The sequence below is a fragment of the Phlebotomus argentipes genome, unplaced genomic scaffold, assembly GCF_947086385.1.
Source record: "Phlebotomus argentipes unplaced genomic scaffold, Phlebotomus argentipes genome assembly contig_15, whole genome shotgun sequence".
In the NCBI taxonomy this organism is placed as follows: domain Eukaryota; kingdom Metazoa; phylum Arthropoda; class Insecta; order Diptera; family Psychodidae; genus Phlebotomus; species Phlebotomus argentipes.
This window is the reverse complement of record NW_026776181.1, coordinates 4,279,612-4,297,984: the sequence shown is the minus strand read 5'-3', so window position 1 is coordinate 4,297,984 and position 18,373 is coordinate 4,279,612. Positions and strand designations below refer to the sequence as shown.

General features: G+C 42.6%; 2 protein-coding genes across 2 annotated transcripts; both read right to left on the bottom strand.

The window, feature by feature from the left end:
• Window positions 1-13,563: 13,563 nt before the first annotated feature.
• Window positions 13,564-15,006, bottom strand: LOC132262134 (secretion-regulating guanine nucleotide exchange factor-like). Its single transcript, XM_059761278.1, has 3 exons — window positions 14,906-15,006; window positions 13,906-14,831; window positions 13,564-13,843 (listed from the first exon to the last, which is right to left on the bottom strand). Exons 1-3 carry the CDS (start codon window positions 14,939-14,941, stop codon window positions 13,759-13,761), a joined length of 1,047 nt encoding a protein of 348 aa, XP_059617261.1. The 5' UTR covers window positions 14,942-15,006; the 3' UTR covers window positions 13,564-13,758.
• Window positions 15,007-15,241: 235 nt separating this feature from the next.
• On the bottom strand, window positions 15,242-18,297 carry LOC132261543 (platelet endothelial aggregation receptor 1-like). Its single transcript, XM_059760394.1, has 6 exons — window positions 18,191-18,297; window positions 17,298-18,122; window positions 16,476-16,595; window positions 16,294-16,414; window positions 16,066-16,226; window positions 15,242-15,997 (listed from the first exon to the last, which is right to left on the bottom strand). The coding sequence occupies exons 1-6, from the start codon at window positions 18,277-18,279 to the stop codon at window positions 15,343-15,345; spliced, it is 1,971 nt and encodes a 656-aa protein (XP_059616377.1). The 5' UTR covers window positions 18,280-18,297; the 3' UTR covers window positions 15,242-15,342.
• Window positions 18,298-18,373: the final 76 nt, after the last annotated feature.

The window sequence follows — 18,373 nt, the reverse complement described above, 5'->3', positions numbered from 1 at the left end:
TGTCTACTGACGCAGTGAGGAAACGTTTTTTTTTTTTTCTTTTCTCAATCCCCCACAAAGGTTGCAAAGTATTTAGGCTAATCTATTGTTTTCTTATCCCTTTAGACCTCAATTTCTCGTATCGATCCACTTGGAAGCGGACCCATTAAACTGCCCTGACGTGGCATTTAAGTCTTCTCCACTCTCTGATAGAGTGTTTTCTCGTGATAAGACACTTCGTGTTTGGCTATGTCCAGAAATCTCGATCATATCAGTGCAACATAGAAAGACTTTCATGATCTGACCGAACCGCGATCTTCTTCACTCTTTCCCTTGATCATTGCGCGCGCCCGTGTCAAACAATACCCACAATATACTCATGATTTTGCCCACAACAATGGTCTCATCAAGTTCCAGCAAACAAATTATAGTCTCATACTGAGTATTTCATCTTACTCTCCCGCTCTGAGGGGCGAGAAAAGAGGCTCAATTGTGTCTTGCCTGGGATGTTTGCATAGTCAGTGTGTTATACAGTGTAGAATGATGATAAATACCTGCATCACAGCATATTAGCGATAATATGAGTGGTACTTGTTTGCACAGCTTCACAGAAGTCACGATTCCATTTATATTTATAATATTTCGCCGAGGCAAAAATAAATCGTCTCGCTGTCGGTTTGGCCGGAATGAAAGGGGATGAAGAGGCTCGCGAGATGGGCTGTCGGGGGAGCCAGAAGAGCTCTCATCTTGGCGCTCGCACTCGAGAAATTATTATGCATATAATAAATTGTCAATGTGAAGCTGCAATTCTGCTTGTGCGCCAGATTAAGAGGCGACTGAAGTGACCGATGCACTTTTCCTAAGCTCCTTTTCACACACGCGGCACTGGCAATCTCGCGAACAAGGCAATGATAATAGAGACCCACTAATTTGTTGCTAGTTTTAGCACTGGACAAAAGTCAAGTCATTAGAACGGCTGCTTGTCAAAAAGTTCAACGATTCCGGTGCGCAAGAAGTTTTCATTGGGCAACAGAAATGTCGACTCTGAGTGGGTTGATTAATTGAGACGTTCTCCTCGCGAATCGGAATTTATTCACTATTTACTCTCTTTCTCCCTGCATTCGGGCTGATGCCAGGGCGCAAGGAAGAAGGCAGAAAAAGAGCTCAACAAGTCTGGAGTGGCTGAATTGTTATAGGCGCAAGTCAAGGTGCAAAATTTATGGATGTTTAATTATGTCGCATTTCAGTCAATTTAAATTGTAAAACAAGAAGAATACACCCATTCTTGTAGCGCGCAACAGCATACAATTTCACATTCTCAGCTTCAATTGTTGCAATAAATCTCTCTCCAACTCTCCTTTTGAAATTCACTCTGGATGCCACGAGATGCGGTGATCAAGAGGAAAATTTCAATTGTATAAATAGCACTTCAATGGAGAGTTAATTCACATTCATTTTCACTAGGCGAAGAGGTGTCCTTCCTCATTGAATAAATGAAGAATTGTCAAGGAGTTCACTATGTATGCGCGCGTATACCTGGAAGAGAGACATTTCCATTCAGCTGCGAAGCTGCACTTTGATGAGTTTGCCACTCAATTAATAAAAAACCACCAGTATTTATAAATAATAGTGCAGTGGCGTAGTCAGCAAGCAGCAGAACGATAATAGCAAATTAGACGTTCCAACACGCTCCGCCCACTAGAATGCTCCGCCCCCAACGCGAGAAATTGCCAGTTTCATACTTTCCGTCACTAACAGTGTCGAGAGCTTGCAACTACGCCACTGACTGTGACTTCTATTCCCTTTCGATATTGATTTATGTGAGTTCTTTTCCGTCCAATTGTGCATCTCTTCTTTCCACTCACGTTGAGGCTGCTCGGCCGGGCGAAAAGGGGGTGAGGCGTGGACGAGGTAAAAGTTGTTTCGAGGAATGTTAACGAAAAGTTCTCTTTACACCACATTCGACGCTTTTAGGGATCACAAATTGAGCGCGTCTCCAATTTAGAGAGAATCTTACATTGGAAAGCACAATGTCACGAAATACGTGTTAGGAATTATTTTAGCGCCTGTAGTGAAGCTTCATAGTGAATAGCGAACGGACCACAAATCGCGACATAGAATCGCAGAAATGTCGCCAATACGCGAGTTTGAGGAGAAAGACCTCTGAGGAAGCGTGAACCTGTGTTGTCCTCCTGCAATTGAAATGGAACTCGCTGGCATATTGGGAGAAAAAAGGCCACGAAAAGCTGTGCAGATCTCGCCGTGCACCTCTAATTTGCCTGAATCCCATGGATCATGGAAATGAGGGAGGAATTCCAGCGGAGCCGCTGAGCAATGTTGATCTGCACGGTGAGATTATGGGGGATATTTCATTGGTAACGCACTTCCTCCACATGCTGCTCCGTATGCTTCGATCATCCACAGTGAAAAGGGTTCCACCTCCGTGGCCATTTGGCGATATCTTTCTCTCTCTCAGGCCGAATGGGAGAAAAGGCACAACACGACGACAACAATTAATGACTTGACTATTTCAAGACAAACAGATTCTTAGGTGGTCAGCAATTAATAACGCCAAGATGCAGTCGATGCACAGTGAATTTATTTACGGACATTTACGCTGCTACCGTAATGCCTGCGCTTTTGATCATGGGCATCGTGTGGAGGATCCGCGTGTATCTGATCCACTCCGTTCGGAATTGTTCATGTTTTTCATGGTGTATCGCTCGGGTTACACGATTCACCGCTGATGGTGGCTTATATCATATTTTTGATGATGAAAAGAATGAGAGCAGGAAGATATTTTGTTAAGCTACACGGAATTCCCCATGTGCGATCTCCTTTGATCACTGAGCGATTATCGCACGCACAGCCGCGGATTTTGTATATGAAATTCACGCAATTTCCAGATTAACGGCCAGGCTTGGCGGCAGGCGAGCAAAGTCAACTTTCCTCCGCGAGAAAAGCCACGAGAGATTTTCTCTTCTCCCCCAAATACTCTTGATATCAATCATGATCATGCTAACCTGGCATAAATACCCCTCTATTAGACACTTAGTGTCAGCGAGCGTTGTGAGATTGAAGAGCTTGCGTGCACAATGGCCACAAAAGTGTGTCCCGGGTCGTCGCCACGGTTCGCGTTTCATCAGCTAATTTCTGGGCATCCTGCAGCATCGGCGACGCTATCTGCAGCGCGGAAATGATGGTGGCGCGCAATTGATGGTCCCAATTAAGGCTCAATGTCCTCATAAATTGGCCCAGTGCTAATTAATGTCCCATAATCCCATGTTGAATCGTGCCAATTTCTCATTGGACGCCCGTCGGATCGATTTGCCAGTGCATTTGATCGCGAGCGGCGCGGAGAAGTCCCGCGATCGGGGCACTAAATGTCTTTTGGTGGGGCTCCCTGTTTTCTTTGATAATTTGTCATATACGATTCTGGGTGGCCGTCAAATGTTAATTTATTTATTGTGACGACCGCTCTCCAAATCACCGTCTGTATGACAGTGCCGAACACGATCGCATAGCGATCACACAGGCGATCGAGCATTGTTGAGGTCTCGCCTAATAAAATAAATGTATAATGCCTGAATTTTGAGAGATATGATCCGAGCGAGAGAGAGGGAGAGATGAATAATGCGAAGCCATCGAACGCTGTGCGCGCTGCCAAGTGATCGCGCACTTTGGCGACAGCAAAGCTCATGGGAGATGATCATCTATTTGTTTTCGCTGCTCCTCCCGGAGCTTTTGACAGTCACACGATAATCCGGTGAGTGGTAAGTGCGAGGCAGAGGCCGACAATGGTCTCAGAAACACTTGTAAGCCGCGGCTGTGGAATTTTTCAACTTGGTGATCGTTACATAATTTATTATTGATTGGTGATTGACACACGATCAGTTGGCATCGAGGATCGCGTCTTAAGCGTCCATTTGGCCGAAGCACGCAGTGATCACTCGATGATGCTTCAAGAGTGATCAGCGGCGATCCTCGGACAAATGGACTCCGCGCAGCCCAGGCCAGATATCGTGCGGCAGAGCCGAAGAGCTAAAAGTGTGGATCACCATCCATGTCAAGACTCCCCATTCCTGAGCAAATTATATCTGATCGAGCGGGAAATTGTACACATCGTGTCAGTTGCGATGTCGTGAAGCACAGAATGGCAACAAGTGGATCACCAAACAGACAATTGGCACGCCACAACTATGTTGTACATGACGGAGTGAAGGTCTTAGATCCATTTAAATGATTTGAACTTCATAAATTTTGGATTGTCTCTCTTTCTCTCACTCCTAATCGCCCCGCTCAATCTTCACTGAGCTTTTGGGCCTCTCTTCTGCGTCGTCATTTAGCCAGAGTGGCTCCGTGAAGAAATTACCCATGGGAGGACACATTAAGATCTGTCTCTAGATTTCCGTGTAACCGGAGAGCCCTCTTCTCACTCCATCGCCGCTCGCGATCTCCATGGGAAACACCAATAAATCCCTCAATTTGCCATTCAAGCAACGCAAACCAGCGCTCAATATCATTGTTTCACTCTCAAGAGAGGAACAAAAATCATCCTCACAGGCTAACATTTCACATTATCCTTAAAACCGGCTTCTGCGCAATTCGATCACCTTTCCGAGAAGAAACCTACACTGTTCTTTCAAATATTTTCAAACTAATCAATTAATTTTTCATAGCTTTTACTTTAGAGAGACAAGGAAAGTAAAATAGGCTCCGCCCATTCGCATGCTCCGCCTACTTATTACATGTACTGTTCCTAGTCTATGAACCACTGTTTTGAAGTACTCGCAATTCTATCTTTGCGCAGCCCTCAGAGCAATCGCGAAGAGAGTGTCTGATCGCTCTCTCGTCTATTCGTCCTTGGTTAATGGATAAAAACGCAAATAACAATGCAAAACCACCCACAAAAGTGCTTTTGGCTTGAGAAAACGATTTCATGCCTTTCAATGCTCTGGCAGGCTTTTGTATGTCTTATTCTTCGGATGCATCGCCACAAAAAGGCATCCCATCAATAAAATTCCTCACCCAAGTGAACTAATAAGAAATTGATGGTGTGCAAAATGAATTAGTGCTGCCCACAAAGTCATCTCGCCACAGCGCACAATCGATGAGGGCTTAGGAGGGACATTGAAGCTCTTCGCAGCGAGTTGAGCGCACAGGAAAAAAAACTAACCCACAAACCCAATAATGTCTTTTGCTCTCTCACATTGGGGCAAATTAGTTTATACCGCTGTCGGGGCCAATTCTGACGACTCAGTGCCAATATATAATGCCAATTACCTGTCCCATTTCCCACAACGGACATGGAAATTTACGCTCTTCAATCGGACGCCAATAAATCAATTTCTCCTCTCTTCGCGCCCTTCTTGGAAAAGCATGTCCAACTTTTTTCCACCAATTCTGCTCGTCGCTGCGTAATTACCAGATCACGATCCTCGCGCGTTTTTTCCACCTTCATTCTTTTGCCTTTTTCACTAATCTCACACCTTTGTTTGCTCGTGAAATTGCCCGCGAAGTCGAAGATATTTGAGCAAATTAGCCATCAATGAAAAAAAAACGCCCACTTAAAGATTTGGTAGGACTGACAAGCCATTAAGAATTTTAAAATAATACACCTTATCAGGCAATATTCTGAGCTTAATAACTTGCGATCTTGTCCGCGACACAGGCAAAATGTTCCGCATTTTAATACCCCGACAATGTGAACTTGTGCATGACTTTGAATATCCTTACTATTTAGCTTTTTGCAGAGCGTTTAAAGTGGATTCTTTCACTGTCCCAAAACACACCCACGTGAGAGATATGAGTGAATGTATTTTTAAGCAATTCACCACCGTGGAAATACATCAAAATAAGAATATCTGAGGATTATGACGAGTTCGATATTTGGCCATTCTTCACCACAATTTGGCTGATAATTTATTCAGAAAAGCCAGTGTGTGTTTAACCCGATTATGGAGCCAAAAATAAAGCCATTGAATTCAGAGTTTATAGCAATTTCGCAGCAAATGATAAATATATTCGACAATAGATAAATCAGCATTCAGACAATATTTTTCACTTGCTCACCCATTTAACTTTTGATTATGCCGGAGAACCTTTCTTGCAATGCGGTTTATCATTTATTGCTTTGGCAAATACAGTAGTTTTGTTGCAATTTTTTTCCCATAGTCGAGTCAATTGTGAAATACCCGAGCTTTGTAGAGGATTTGATAGTGTTATTAAAGTTGCCCTAGTTTCCTTCCTATTTGTCTTGTCTGATGAAATCGTTCAATTGAAGCCGCAATCATGGTTTCGGCTCAAAGTCGAGGAATCGAAGGTGTTTGTTGGAGTATAAATTTACCCTTCTATTTGGCGGTTTAATGATTCTTGTATGAAATGAGCGGAATCCTGAAAGATTGCTCTGCGTTGCTCGATAATCGGGATAATTCGGATGCCCCGGAGCAAGTGAGCAACAGGTTGAGAGAAATACCATCAATTTTTCCACCCACTGCACAATATATCCAGGCAAAAATGCAGACCAATTAGCGTGATCTCGGCGCACGGGGGTTCGTAATGAATAGCCATACGGAGTATCAGAAAGTACGTGCCATCATTCTCTGCCCCACGAGAAGGTGGAGAGATAATCAGAAATATTATTCATGGTGCAATCGATAAATTAGCCAATCCACACATATTCAAATTGAGCCTGCGTGTCTCTTAAATAACGGCGCGTGAAATTATTGCGACTATTATTCTACTTCGATTAGCGATCTCAATGTTTGCGGTGTAAGATTTCCGTGGCACGATCCTTTGGGGCCTTCTCTCTCTCTCTTGTTCATATTTCTTTTCCACAGCCATACTGTGCACAGATAATCGAATATGAAAACAATAATCAATTCTCATGGGCCGCGAAGGAGATTTCCAGCCGCCGAGAGTGTGTGCGCGCGCGAGTTGGTGCAGAATGGAAATTAATAGGCACAGTGGAAGTTCATACTTTGGACTCTGGCGAGACAACCGGGAGAGTGCAGAGCAAATCAGCCCACAACAGTGGATTCCACCACTCTTCTTGCGGTTGACCATGTTCTCTCTGTACAGCGACTATTTAGCATTTATGATAAATAGACTCATATCAATCGGAGTGGAGTATTGCAGCTTTTGATGATTACCGCGGGCTCCAGTCGCGCGCTCTCTCCTCGCCACGAGACACTATCCGCCCTTTGGGTGTTCCACATGTGATGACAACCACGACAGCCCGGCCGCTGTCACTCCCCATTGATCACCCACCATTTATATCGGTTGCATTCCACACCACATTTTTGCCATGTTCCAATCAATTTGTATCAAAGTCGCCCCCCGCTCGCCGCGCCGCACACGAGAAAGTCAATTTGTATGTTAAACAAGTGGCTCGAGTGTGACCTTAAAGCCACCTTTCTTCGCCCACAGAGTGTGGGTGAGATCAAAAATGCATTTAATGCGCTCATGGGCGAGGAAAAAAGAAGTGGCTGAGCTGCAGTGAATAAAACTCAAATGTACACCCAGAAGAACAAATTGAATTCCGGATTCGATATCGAGCCGCAACGCCGCAGAAGCTGAGAATCATGGTGTGCGCCTTTCCTCCTCCATCATCACCGGTACTCAGCTCCAGGTGAGATTGCGGTCCGCGAGACACACTCTCCTTGTAGGTGGCGTGAAATGGAAACAATAACGCATTTTTGCACTTCTCCAGCAGACACATCCCGGTGGGCGTCGCGAAGAGTTTCCCAAACGACACAGAAATCCGCGAACTGCCCATGCGTAGCCACAAAGTAAGAGTTCCCCAAGATTTCCACAAAATAATATGAAGATTGTTTTCTGTACTTTTACTGTAGTTATTATTTTATGATTTTAATCATCATTTTTAGAAAGCTCGAATAATCTTCAGCAAATATCAAAATAATCCAGGCAAACTTATGAAAAAGTCCATCAATTTTAGTGCGTTTTCTATAATTCACAAGAATAATCCGTAATAGATCAATTCCCACTTAAACATGGAATGTTAAAAATGTGTCTGTGATGTTCCGTACAGATGCAAGGTTTAAAATTGAGATTCTGTAAAAAATCACCACGTGTGTTAAGAAGTTTATCACGTGGCTTTTCTTAAACAATTTGCAAATACTTAAAACTCACTAAAAATGTTTTAGCGAGAATATCAAAGGATGTTTTTCCATATTAATTTGGAATGTTAAACTTTTACATGTTTTAACATTTAACATTCCTCAGTTACAGTGCGAATTAATCCATTAGTTAATTCATATTTTTAACCGCAAATTATCCATCTAGTATCGAAACTTTTACCCAATGGCTTTCGCTGAACAACCCCATTTCCCTGAGTGGATGATTCGTGGTCAGTTGGGGTCAGGGAAGCGGATAGAGCACTGCACACTCCCACAGTGCCGCGGAGAGTTTCTTGTGTGAGGAACAAAAGTCCCGATACGATCCCATTGCTAGTCATAATTGGCAATTTATGAATTCACCGGGTTCGTGCACGATTTCCGATAAATCTCGACCGTGAAGGAGCAACAAGAAAAAATGTGGAACTCTCGCGGACTCTCGAGAGTGCCAATTGACGACACATTTTATCCGAAAAGCCTCTTCTTCCGTCCAGCTTCACCTTGCGCGCCCCGATGGCCGGCGATTCGTGGCGTGCGAGCGCAAGAGGAGCACATATATTCGTTGATTAAACAATGGACTAATTTCAATGCTTGAGCTGGCACATTGCAATTGTAATTTCCTGACTCCAATTTCACACATTGACTTCACTTGGCGGTGTCGATCGCGGGTGCACCGCAAGCCACCAACGCAAATCACCCAATCTCCGTGAGGGGCTTGGCGGAGCGACTCCAGCTAATTGTTGGCAGGCACAAGCCTCACTAGCTCTTTATTAATTCATCAAAAAAACGAGCTGACGCATTTCTGGTGCACTCCACCAGCCCTCCTTCGGCGCGTCTTGGGAGGAAGAGAACTTTATGCCTCACAAGAGCAAGACAATATGGTGATATTCTCTCTATGGCGACGATTGCGGTCGCGGCTCGTGGAGCCGCTCCTTGCGTGATTGTTGGGTTCTCCACAAAAATTCTGACTGATTCACGAGACGGCGAGATCTTCTTTTGTGCCTTCTCTCCTCCAGAGATCTCCTCCACTCCGGCGACATCCGACTTTTTGATTCTTCAAGCGACAAACGACCGGGGCGGAAATGAAGGTGGAGGCGAAGCTCTCGAAATGAGGTCTCACATGACGGCATTTCCCATATGAGTTGAATGATAGAATGACTCCAAGCACTGCTCAAGGGGGAGATAATATGTCATAAATCTGTACTCCGCTTCTTAACACATTCATATGCCAGACATTTGAAACTCTGAGACAGTTTTCACACTATTTCTCATCTAATATTTCTGTAAGAATTTACTTAAAACCGCTGTTTTGGGTGTCTTTTTCGACCATAACCTCAAAATATCACCAAGAAATCTTCAAAGATTCTGTTTGAAAGCTTTCTAGATAAAAAAAACTTCATTTATACTTTGGCAATGAACTTAAAATTCATGATTCAGAGTCAAAATTGCTTAGAAAGTTTTCTAAATAAACATTTTCCGAGTCCAAATAAACATTTTTGAGGTTATATTCGAACTTAATACAATTTGCATTGTTCCTTGGCATCAAAGGTTCTGAAATGTAATGTTTATTGCAGATAACGCTGAATTCTGTTCATGACTTGCGATTTTTCCGACTTCAGCACAAGAATTGTGTGCTAGAATTCGAATCATTTCATTAAATGTATCCTTGATCCATTACATAACCTAAAAAAGCATTATTACGATTATTTTTGCGTAAGAACGAATGAAATCCGAAGAATTACGTTAATTTTTCAGCGAAAGAAGCACAGGTAAGGAATATTGTAAGATTTGAACACTTTCGCTGATCTGTACACCACTTCTGACTGCACTATCTCCCCCTTGGCACTGTCATATAGCTGTTCTTTCGCTGGCGAGCGAGCACAAGTCTTTTGCCACTTGACTAAGCATTGAAAGACACAAATCAAGAAGGTTGATATTCATTTTATTATTACTCATTATTTCTGTTCAGGTTGGCTGTTTTGAGTGAATTTCGGCGGTGACGCGCCGCTCATCCAATTCATTTGAAAGAAGCAATAACATCCACTTCAGTACACAGAGTACTTAATTGGGGCCGGGCAGAGCCAATAAGGCACAATGTTGATTCGTTTCGCGAGCCAAGAAAAGTGTCGCTGAATGGTAATTCATCTAAACAATGGGTCTCCACGTCAGATTTATTAACTATTGAGTTTAATTAAGCGTGGGGCAATTAGAAGAGCCCGCCATGGTGAAATAGGGTGGACGTGGGGTGCGGAGAGTCTCGGTGCGATCGAATTGCGCCGTGAGTTCTCTTCTGATTCACTGTCGCCACGGAGGAATTGACCTCTTTCAGCAAATGAACCTCTGCCGCGCAAATCACCATTCTTTCACGGCTGATTTCAATCAAACCAAGGTGTGTTTCTCTCTCTCGCTCTCCCCATAGTTTCATGTCATATCGCGTAATTGTTGGAAAAATCACTGATCTCAAATTGTCATTCAACGCCCGATCATTTGAGGTTTTGTGCCTCGCGGATTGACGATGGAAATCCGATAATGTTTGTTTTCACACCACCTCCGCACATTGGACACAGTCGCATATATGCGGATAATTTCAGCTGATTGAATCAATTAATCTTCATTGAAATTTCATACGCGCGGAACAACAGTGGAAGAGGTGTGAGGAAAAGAACAACATCATGACGATCTATTTGTTCTTTCACTTGCCATTTTCATTAATCAATCTCAACTCCACCAATGGAAAGCACACTGTCCGGTGCCTTTGACGGGGCAATCTTCCATGTACCACTTCTTCTGCCGCATCAGAATCGCCATCAGATCGCGGTGGAAAAAAACATCCCATAATTAATATTGCTCCGGCGATCGCATGAGAAATGGCTGATAAAATTAAGAACAGCAAATAGAATATCTTTTGTGTCTAGTGAGCAACATCGCGCAGTTTCAGCTGAGAAATTGTATACAAAACAAACAGGATTAGATGAAGAAGCTTGATCACAGATAAGTGGAGGCTATTTATTTAGTAAGAGACTGTCGTAAGTTACCCACTAAAGTGAGGTAGAAAGCTTCTAGACAGTCAGAAATCTAGACCGTAAAATTAATGTAAAAAGCCTTTGTTTTCCTACAAAGCCTGCTGAAAATTTACTGATTTTTGGAGCAATTCTCACTAAAACCGAGAAATGTTTAATTTCAGATTGTGTGTTATAATATTAAGAGGACGCTAGCGTTGAAATTCACCACCTTGGATAACAGGGATAAAGAAGAACCTTGTGAATACTCAATAAAAAAAATTACTGCAAATATCTTTCAGGTTCATGGTTAAAAATTAGAGCCACAGTCGCAAATTGCCCATTCATGCGGTAAAAAATGTCTCAACACGTGTGAACTAGAAGTAAAAATCTCATTTTAACACGAGTTGGGAAATTTTAACACCATCAGTGGTGAATTTTTAACACACATGCCATTTTTAAGCCTTTCATGTGTGATTTAGAATAGCAAAGGATTGTATTAAACGAGTAAAACACACTTTGCTTAACATTGCTTGTTTGAGTGGGAATCGCTCGAAATATTGCTAACCAATGGATTCTTCAAAGTTGCGTTAAAGTTTCGTCAAAACGAATACCCTCTTTGAGAGATATGGATCGACTGCCTACAAATTTTCTACACGCACTTGTAGTGTATCCAGAATGAATTGTGAGTTTCTTAGCGTCTCAGAGATGCTTGAGAGACTCTTGGGCAATCAATCATTTCCCACGAACCGTCAATGGATAACGAGATTGAGGTGGGATTTGATCGCAAAAATTTTCGGAACTCCTCCATCACACAACAAATTGATCCAACTGAAGATGTCATGGCAATAATGATGAGGATTAGAACATTCATGCTTTCTTGCAAAATTCTCCGTGCGCCCGAGGAAGTTGAAAATTCACAAGAGAATCTCGCGAGAGTCCGGGAAAAATATGTGCAATTTGTTACTTTATGTGGAACATTGAACATTGTCGCTCTGCAATTGCAATTGATTTCTCGTAGTTTAACAAGAAATTGTTCCAATTCTTCACTCGAATCTATACAACAAGTGTGTCTCACAGGGTGAGTCTCTTGCTGAGTTTGGAGAATTCTCCTCTTCAATATTGCCGCGGCAAGAGAGGCAACGCGAGACAAGCCACAATAATTACTTCCGTCTCAACTCACCCACAAATCATGTCTTCCTCACCCTGTTTGTGCCACAGTCGCAGCAGAGCAATGCACGGTAACGTACACGATTTATTTATAACAAAAGATCATTAAATAATTTCGTGACATTGCGGTCTGGGAGTGAAGCATTGGGAGTAGAAGACAAGCTAATTCATGCAATTCTGCCCAGGCATTTGTGGATGGTGGAGAAAAATTCTTGCTCCACAATAAATCTAGAGCACATGAGACGTTTGGGAGAAAGAAATCAATTCATATTTAAATTCCTCGCATGTTCCATTGATTAATAATGTCTTGTATCTTTTGTGACATTTTTAATACAATTAAATAGTCATATTTGTATGCAACATGGGAGCTCTAAATGTGAAATTAAAATATATCATTTGCATTGTCTTCCAAACTAACGCTCTAGAAGTCGACGAGTATCATTTTCTCTGACCTTTCCCACAAAGGCTAGAAGATCATCTAATGCCGAAGGCTCAGTGGCGACGCAAATACAAGTAGAGAAGGAGACAAAATTCATAGTGGGAATTTCTTCTAAGCCCCGCCCATTGAATAGCTCCGCCCATTTTCAAGTTTTTTTTAAACATATTTTCCAATAAATTGAGACAAAAATTGTAACATTCACTCCTTCTTTTTCTCCTCTGAATCTTCCTTCTTGGACACATCATCAATTTTAGCCACTTGTTTCGATGTCGTAAACTGCATTGGTGCTGGTCTTGACGGTAGAATCACTGTATTTCTGCCCATTCTGGTGATCCACTGAGCATTTGTCGGCATTCGTGGCCTCACGCAGGGAACCATAGGCCACAAAACTGGCGCTGGTTTGTAGAAAATCGGCATGAAAGCTTGATAAGGATTCATGAAGACAACATTTCTCGGAACATTTCTAGGAAATCTGTTGCTGAAAATTCTTTGACTTGCTTCAGGAGTTGATTTCTTCTGCTCAGTTGCTTCATCACAACTGGTTTTCCCATACAAAATCTCCTGATCTTCAGGCTCAAGCTTGCCGAACAGAGCGAAATCTTCTGCAGCACTGGCAAATTTACTGATCTCTGTTCTCTGTACAGTTTTGCCGAGCTTCTGTGACATGCACAACTTCACCAATTTCATGTAATCCATCATGAAGTCTCTGTAGAATTGCGACGAATTTCTTGTGGAATTCGAAGATAAATCCTCGGAAATCATGTTGCAATACTTGGCAAGAATATTCGACTCATGAGTGCCAAAAGTGAGAAGATAATAGAGATCATTTAGTCCTTCCTCAATCAGCTTCTTGTTCTCCTCAATCTTCATCATTTCGTTGGTCTGCTTGTCATCAAAACCCATGAGTTCGCAAGCAATCTTGAAGGGAATTCTCTTGATTTCATCGCACAAATTTAAATCCATTTCAGTTCACTTAATATTCTTTATATTGTTTCAGTAAAAAAAAATATTGCCTCTTAGATTTAAAGGCACAGTTTCAAGTGATAAGGCAGAAGCAAAAACCAGCTCCAACTCCTGCCACTCGACATTTTCCGGGAAGAGATACCTTCTGCGGCTTGAACCTTGAAGAGGAAGAGTGAATTCGTCAATTTGAAGTCAAATAATTGGAATAAAATTTACTTACAAATCTCTTGTATCGCCATTCCCACAATTTCCATGTTCATTCCATCCCCAAGTCAAGACATCTCCACTCTTTGTCACACAGAGCCCGTGTTCAGAGCCCAAGTGAAACTCTCTGATCTCCTCCTGAACACTCAGTGGTGAGGGAATTGCCACTGAAGCGTCAGAATGCTGTCCAATTTGTCCATACGAGTTTCTTCCCCACAAGAAAATCTCTCCAGTATTCGTCAAGAATCCACTGTGAGTCCATCCACATCTCAATTCAGCAGCTTTCGACTTGAATTCCTCCAAAGAATCGTCTCCTAATTGATTGAATTTGTTGTCTCCTCTCGTCTGAATGGCCCCAGAAATCGTGCGATAGACGAAATGATGCTGTCCTGTTGAAATGTCCGTGATCTTCTCTCCGGCGAGCCTTAAAAATCCTTCTGGGACACACTTTGACTTTCCCGAGAGATACAAATCACCGTCTTCTGTAAGAATGCAGGCATGACGAAGACCAAAAGCAACTTTAGACACTCTTTGAGGAGCTGGAATCATCGTTGGTGTGTTTGATTCACTCAATTCTTTTGTGTTTATCCAGCAAAACTGTCCAAATTGATTAGATCCCCACATAAACAGCTCCCCGTCAACTGTGACAGCTGCTGAGGAGTCCCAGCCACACGCTATGCTCCCGATCTTCCTGCCACGAAAGACCTCCTGAGGCAGTTTGGTGAAAATTGAGCGATTCTCCTCATCATTTAGTCCTAATTGGCCTCTGTTATTCCATCCGCACGCGTACACTTGACCAGTCGTGTCCAGAATCAAAGTGTGACCACCTCCGCCACAAATCTGCCTAACATCCGCCTCCAGAAAGGATGTGTCCACTCTTACCGGCACAGCTTCCATTTCGCTCTCCTTCCCAACAGCGAGTTGCCCGTGAGAATTTGCACCCTGATTATGAGTGGAAAGAAAGCGAAGAACTTTTGCACAAATACTCAAATAAGATAGAAGAGTCGTGTATTTACCCAGGCGAAGAGAGATTTTCCTGAACTATCGCACATTTTGGGGATATTTGAGGAGTTTAAGGAGCACGAAAAACACACGTAAACATAAACAATCAACTGACAGCTGTGATTTCCACATTTTCCACAGCGGAGACACTCCGGTTGCTCTGTGGAATGAAGCGAAGTTGTTTTGGCATAAAGCTTATGCTTCATGGAAAGATATTTTATAATCACAGAATGAAATGCAAAGAAATTTCTTTATAATGTTATTTGCTTACACGTGAAGAAAAGTGTACACAATTGTAGTTAAAAATCTTATTCGTATTAAAAATCAATTAATTTCTGCTCTTTTCGGCTTAAAATAGAAGAAAAATAATAATAATAACAATAAAGAAAATTGAAATTTTACTTTTTTTTTTTAATAATATGCAATATATTGCAATATGAAAAGGCTTTATCTAAGCCTTTGCTGTAAAGGCAACATCGGTGGGAATATCGTGGGGAATTTTGAATTCCCTCTGCTGAATTGCTATGTAATATTTTACAGCTATAATGGCACATATAATGACCGCAACGGCCATAACAAAGTACCACAGCCTCCCCAAGACACTGTGCAGCACTTTCTCCTCCATCTGATCCGCCTTATCGTCTACTATCTCGTCGTACGCGTTGGAGTTCAGCGGGAAGTTCTTCCAAGGATCGTCAGACACTATTTCCAAAGACACATCAACGTCTGCTTCATCCAATTGTTCAGAAAAAGTCACATTCTCGAAATCTTCCTCAGGAATTTCCTCGATTTCCGCATAATCTGTCGAATCTTCGGTGATTTCTTCAGTGACTTTCTCAGTGATTTGCGTACTAAGCGTTGTGGAATCAGTTTCTCCCTCAATTATGCACCTCTTCTGACCAGCAACGGAAATCTCTGTGAAATTATCCTTACACGTGCAGATGTTTGGTTGTGAGCAAAAACTCCCTGAAGGACAACCATCTTTGCACACTGGAACGCACTTTTCCCCCTCGTTAAGCACTTCCCTTTGGTATCCCGAATCGCAAACGCAGAGGAACGGAGCTTTGCAGGTGCCAAATTCACAGTTTTCGCAATGAGGAACGCATCTTCAAGGGAAAAGGAGAGAATCACAGGTAATTCTGGCGGTTTGTAAATATATCCGAGCATGTCTCACTCATTTTCCGACCGGGATTCATAGCCGAAATTGCATTTGCAGGAATTTGGAGCGACGCATCTTGCATTCTTGCATGAAGGAGCACAAATTGCTATGCACTGTCCAATTTCCTCACTGTATCCTTCGCAGCACACCTCTTTGGTCACGTTCTGCGCAACCCACTGAAAGAGGAAAGCGGGAAAAACACGGGCTGAAATGTGAACTTTTCCAATAAAGGAATCTCCTTACTTTATGCTGTGTTTCCTGGACTGTGTAAGGAACGGTTTTGAAGCAGTTCTTCAGGCATGGCCAGATTCTTCTCTGCTTATACTTTGTCACATCAACTGTTACGTCTTTCAAAACATAGTCCCTGAAGAAATAGAAGAGATGGTGAACTTGCTATTTTCATGTAATCGCAATTAAAACCTCACAATTCCGTCACTTTGCACCACTTTGCAGAGCACTCAAAGATTGTTCCAATCAGCACCAAAAGGACAACGATTTTCCCTTTCGCCACCATTTCTGCTGCACTTCCACAAATTCCACTAAAGCTTATGAGTCAATAGACGAATGATGAATGCCCAAAGGCTGTGATGAATTGCAAGAGAAACTATGAATTATCATAATATGGCCGAGAATCATGTGGATTACTATCAGCTCCACTTCCGCCGCAGGATTGAGTTTTGCACACAACAAAGTGTGACCCTCACACTTCTCACTGGAACACAGTGACCGAAATGATAAATTCCACTAAGCACGACTTTATCTAGAGTCGCGAGGATTGAAATGTACATAAATTTTATAGCTGATTATCATTATTTTTATAGGCAAAAGATTTGCTCTCTGAGTAAACAGGATAAGGCGAAATTATCTAAAAGTTATCAACTCAGAGCTCAAAATAACTCCTAATATTTTAATAGTAGCATAATTATCGTTTATTTTCTCAATAATTTAATTCCTTTTCTTTCTGCAAAACAAGGAAAAGTTAATTTTCTGCCCTTTCAGCAAATTTAACTAAAAAAAACACGTTTAATCGGATTTTCATCGCAATAGAAATTTAAGAGTGGAAAATAACATTGTTTACATATAATTAACAAAACACAAATTTTACAAATTCCTCAGCCTTAATCGCGGTTCTTCTTTTCATTTAGACAACGGGTGGAGTGAGAATCACAACTCGGTCGCTATGATATCGCATTGAGCATGAATAATCTGTGCCTGTGAACAAAGGAATTCGATAAATATTGCTGAACTGCGAAAAATGCACATTCTGTGACTCACTCTTCCAATTTTTGTACCACACAATGACTAGGATGCTGATAATTGTCGTTGCCAAGAGAATTATGATTGCCACGAGGGTCGCAATGATGAAATTTGCAGCATTTTCATCCCCTGGAATCATCTCTGTATATTCATAGTCGTTGGAATTTGACGTGGAAACCGTGAAGTCGTCCGAAGGACTCGTGCAGACGCACGCAGACTCGTTTAAGTCCCAAGAAGCTCCGCTGGGACATTCGCACTCTCCGTTGGCGCATCGTCCGCCCTTGCAGTCTTCCTGACAAGATTGGACAGTGCAGATTCCCTGATCGTCTTTCTCGAATCCAGGGTGGCATTGGCAGTTGAAAGGCTCCCTGCAGATCCCCGAACCGCAATCGCTGTCGCCGCAGAAAGGCTCGCAGACGGACGAGTTGAAGTTCTTGGCGTATCCTGAGTAACACTCGCAACTCTCCGGAGCTACACATTGACCATTGACACAGTCAGAGCAGACGGGATGGCAAATGTGGTCCTTTTCAGTAGATTTCGCATATCCTGAATTACAGTGACAAACTCCTGGCGCCGTGCAAACGCCGTTAATGCACGGATCTTCGCAGTGAGGAATGCATTTGTCGGCGAATAGAGAATATCCTGGGCAACAAGTCACAATTGTTTCCACCTTGTGGACGATTTTCTCCTCTGTTTTCTGCTTCGTGACATTCCTCCAGAACACACACGCCTTGTATTCAGTCAGGAAAGGACACTTGTCCTGGTACGATTCTCTCGTGACATAGTCAATAGTCTCCTTCTGCACATCACAAACTCTGCAGAGTAATTCAATAAATACAATTTATTCATCTCACCCTCTGGAATCAACATGAAAGCCTCTCACTTTATGTCCCTATTGCAGTACTGCGCAGTGCCCAGTGGCGAGACAGTGCACAGCACCAGGATCAACTTCACCAGATCTCCTTTATGCATTCTCACACGCAATTCCTCCAATGCGACCTGATTCGCTCGCGCGCCAGAACCAAACTAGAACTATTCTCACTCTTCAGCCAAAGTCGAATTTATT

Bases quoted from the DNA above. Each gene is read 5' to 3' on its own strand.
- LOC132261543 (XM_059760394.1), bottom strand. From the start codon at position 18,279: ATGCATAAAGGAGATCTGGTGAAGTTGATCCTGGTGCTGTGCACTGTC. The intron at 16,596-17,297 runs GTTCAGCAATAT...TTGACTCATAAG, and splicing joins CAGAATGTGCATTTTTCGCA to CTTTAGTGGAATTTGTGGAA. The intron at 16,415-16,475 runs GTGAGGTTTTAA...CTATTTCTTCAG, and splicing joins TGGTGCAAAGTGACGGAATT to GGACTATGTTTTGAAAGACG.
- LOC132262134 (XM_059761278.1), bottom strand. From the start codon at position 14,941: ATGTGCGATAGTTCAGGAAAATCTCTCTTCGCCTGG. The intron at 14,832-14,905 runs GTAAATACACGA...ACTCATAATCAG, and splicing joins GAAAATCTCTCTTCGCCTGG to GGTGCAAATTCTCACGGGCA. The intron at 13,844-13,905 runs GTAAGTAAATTT...TTCCTCTTCAAG, and splicing joins AATGGCGATACAAGAGATTT to GTTCAAGCCGCAGAAGGTAT.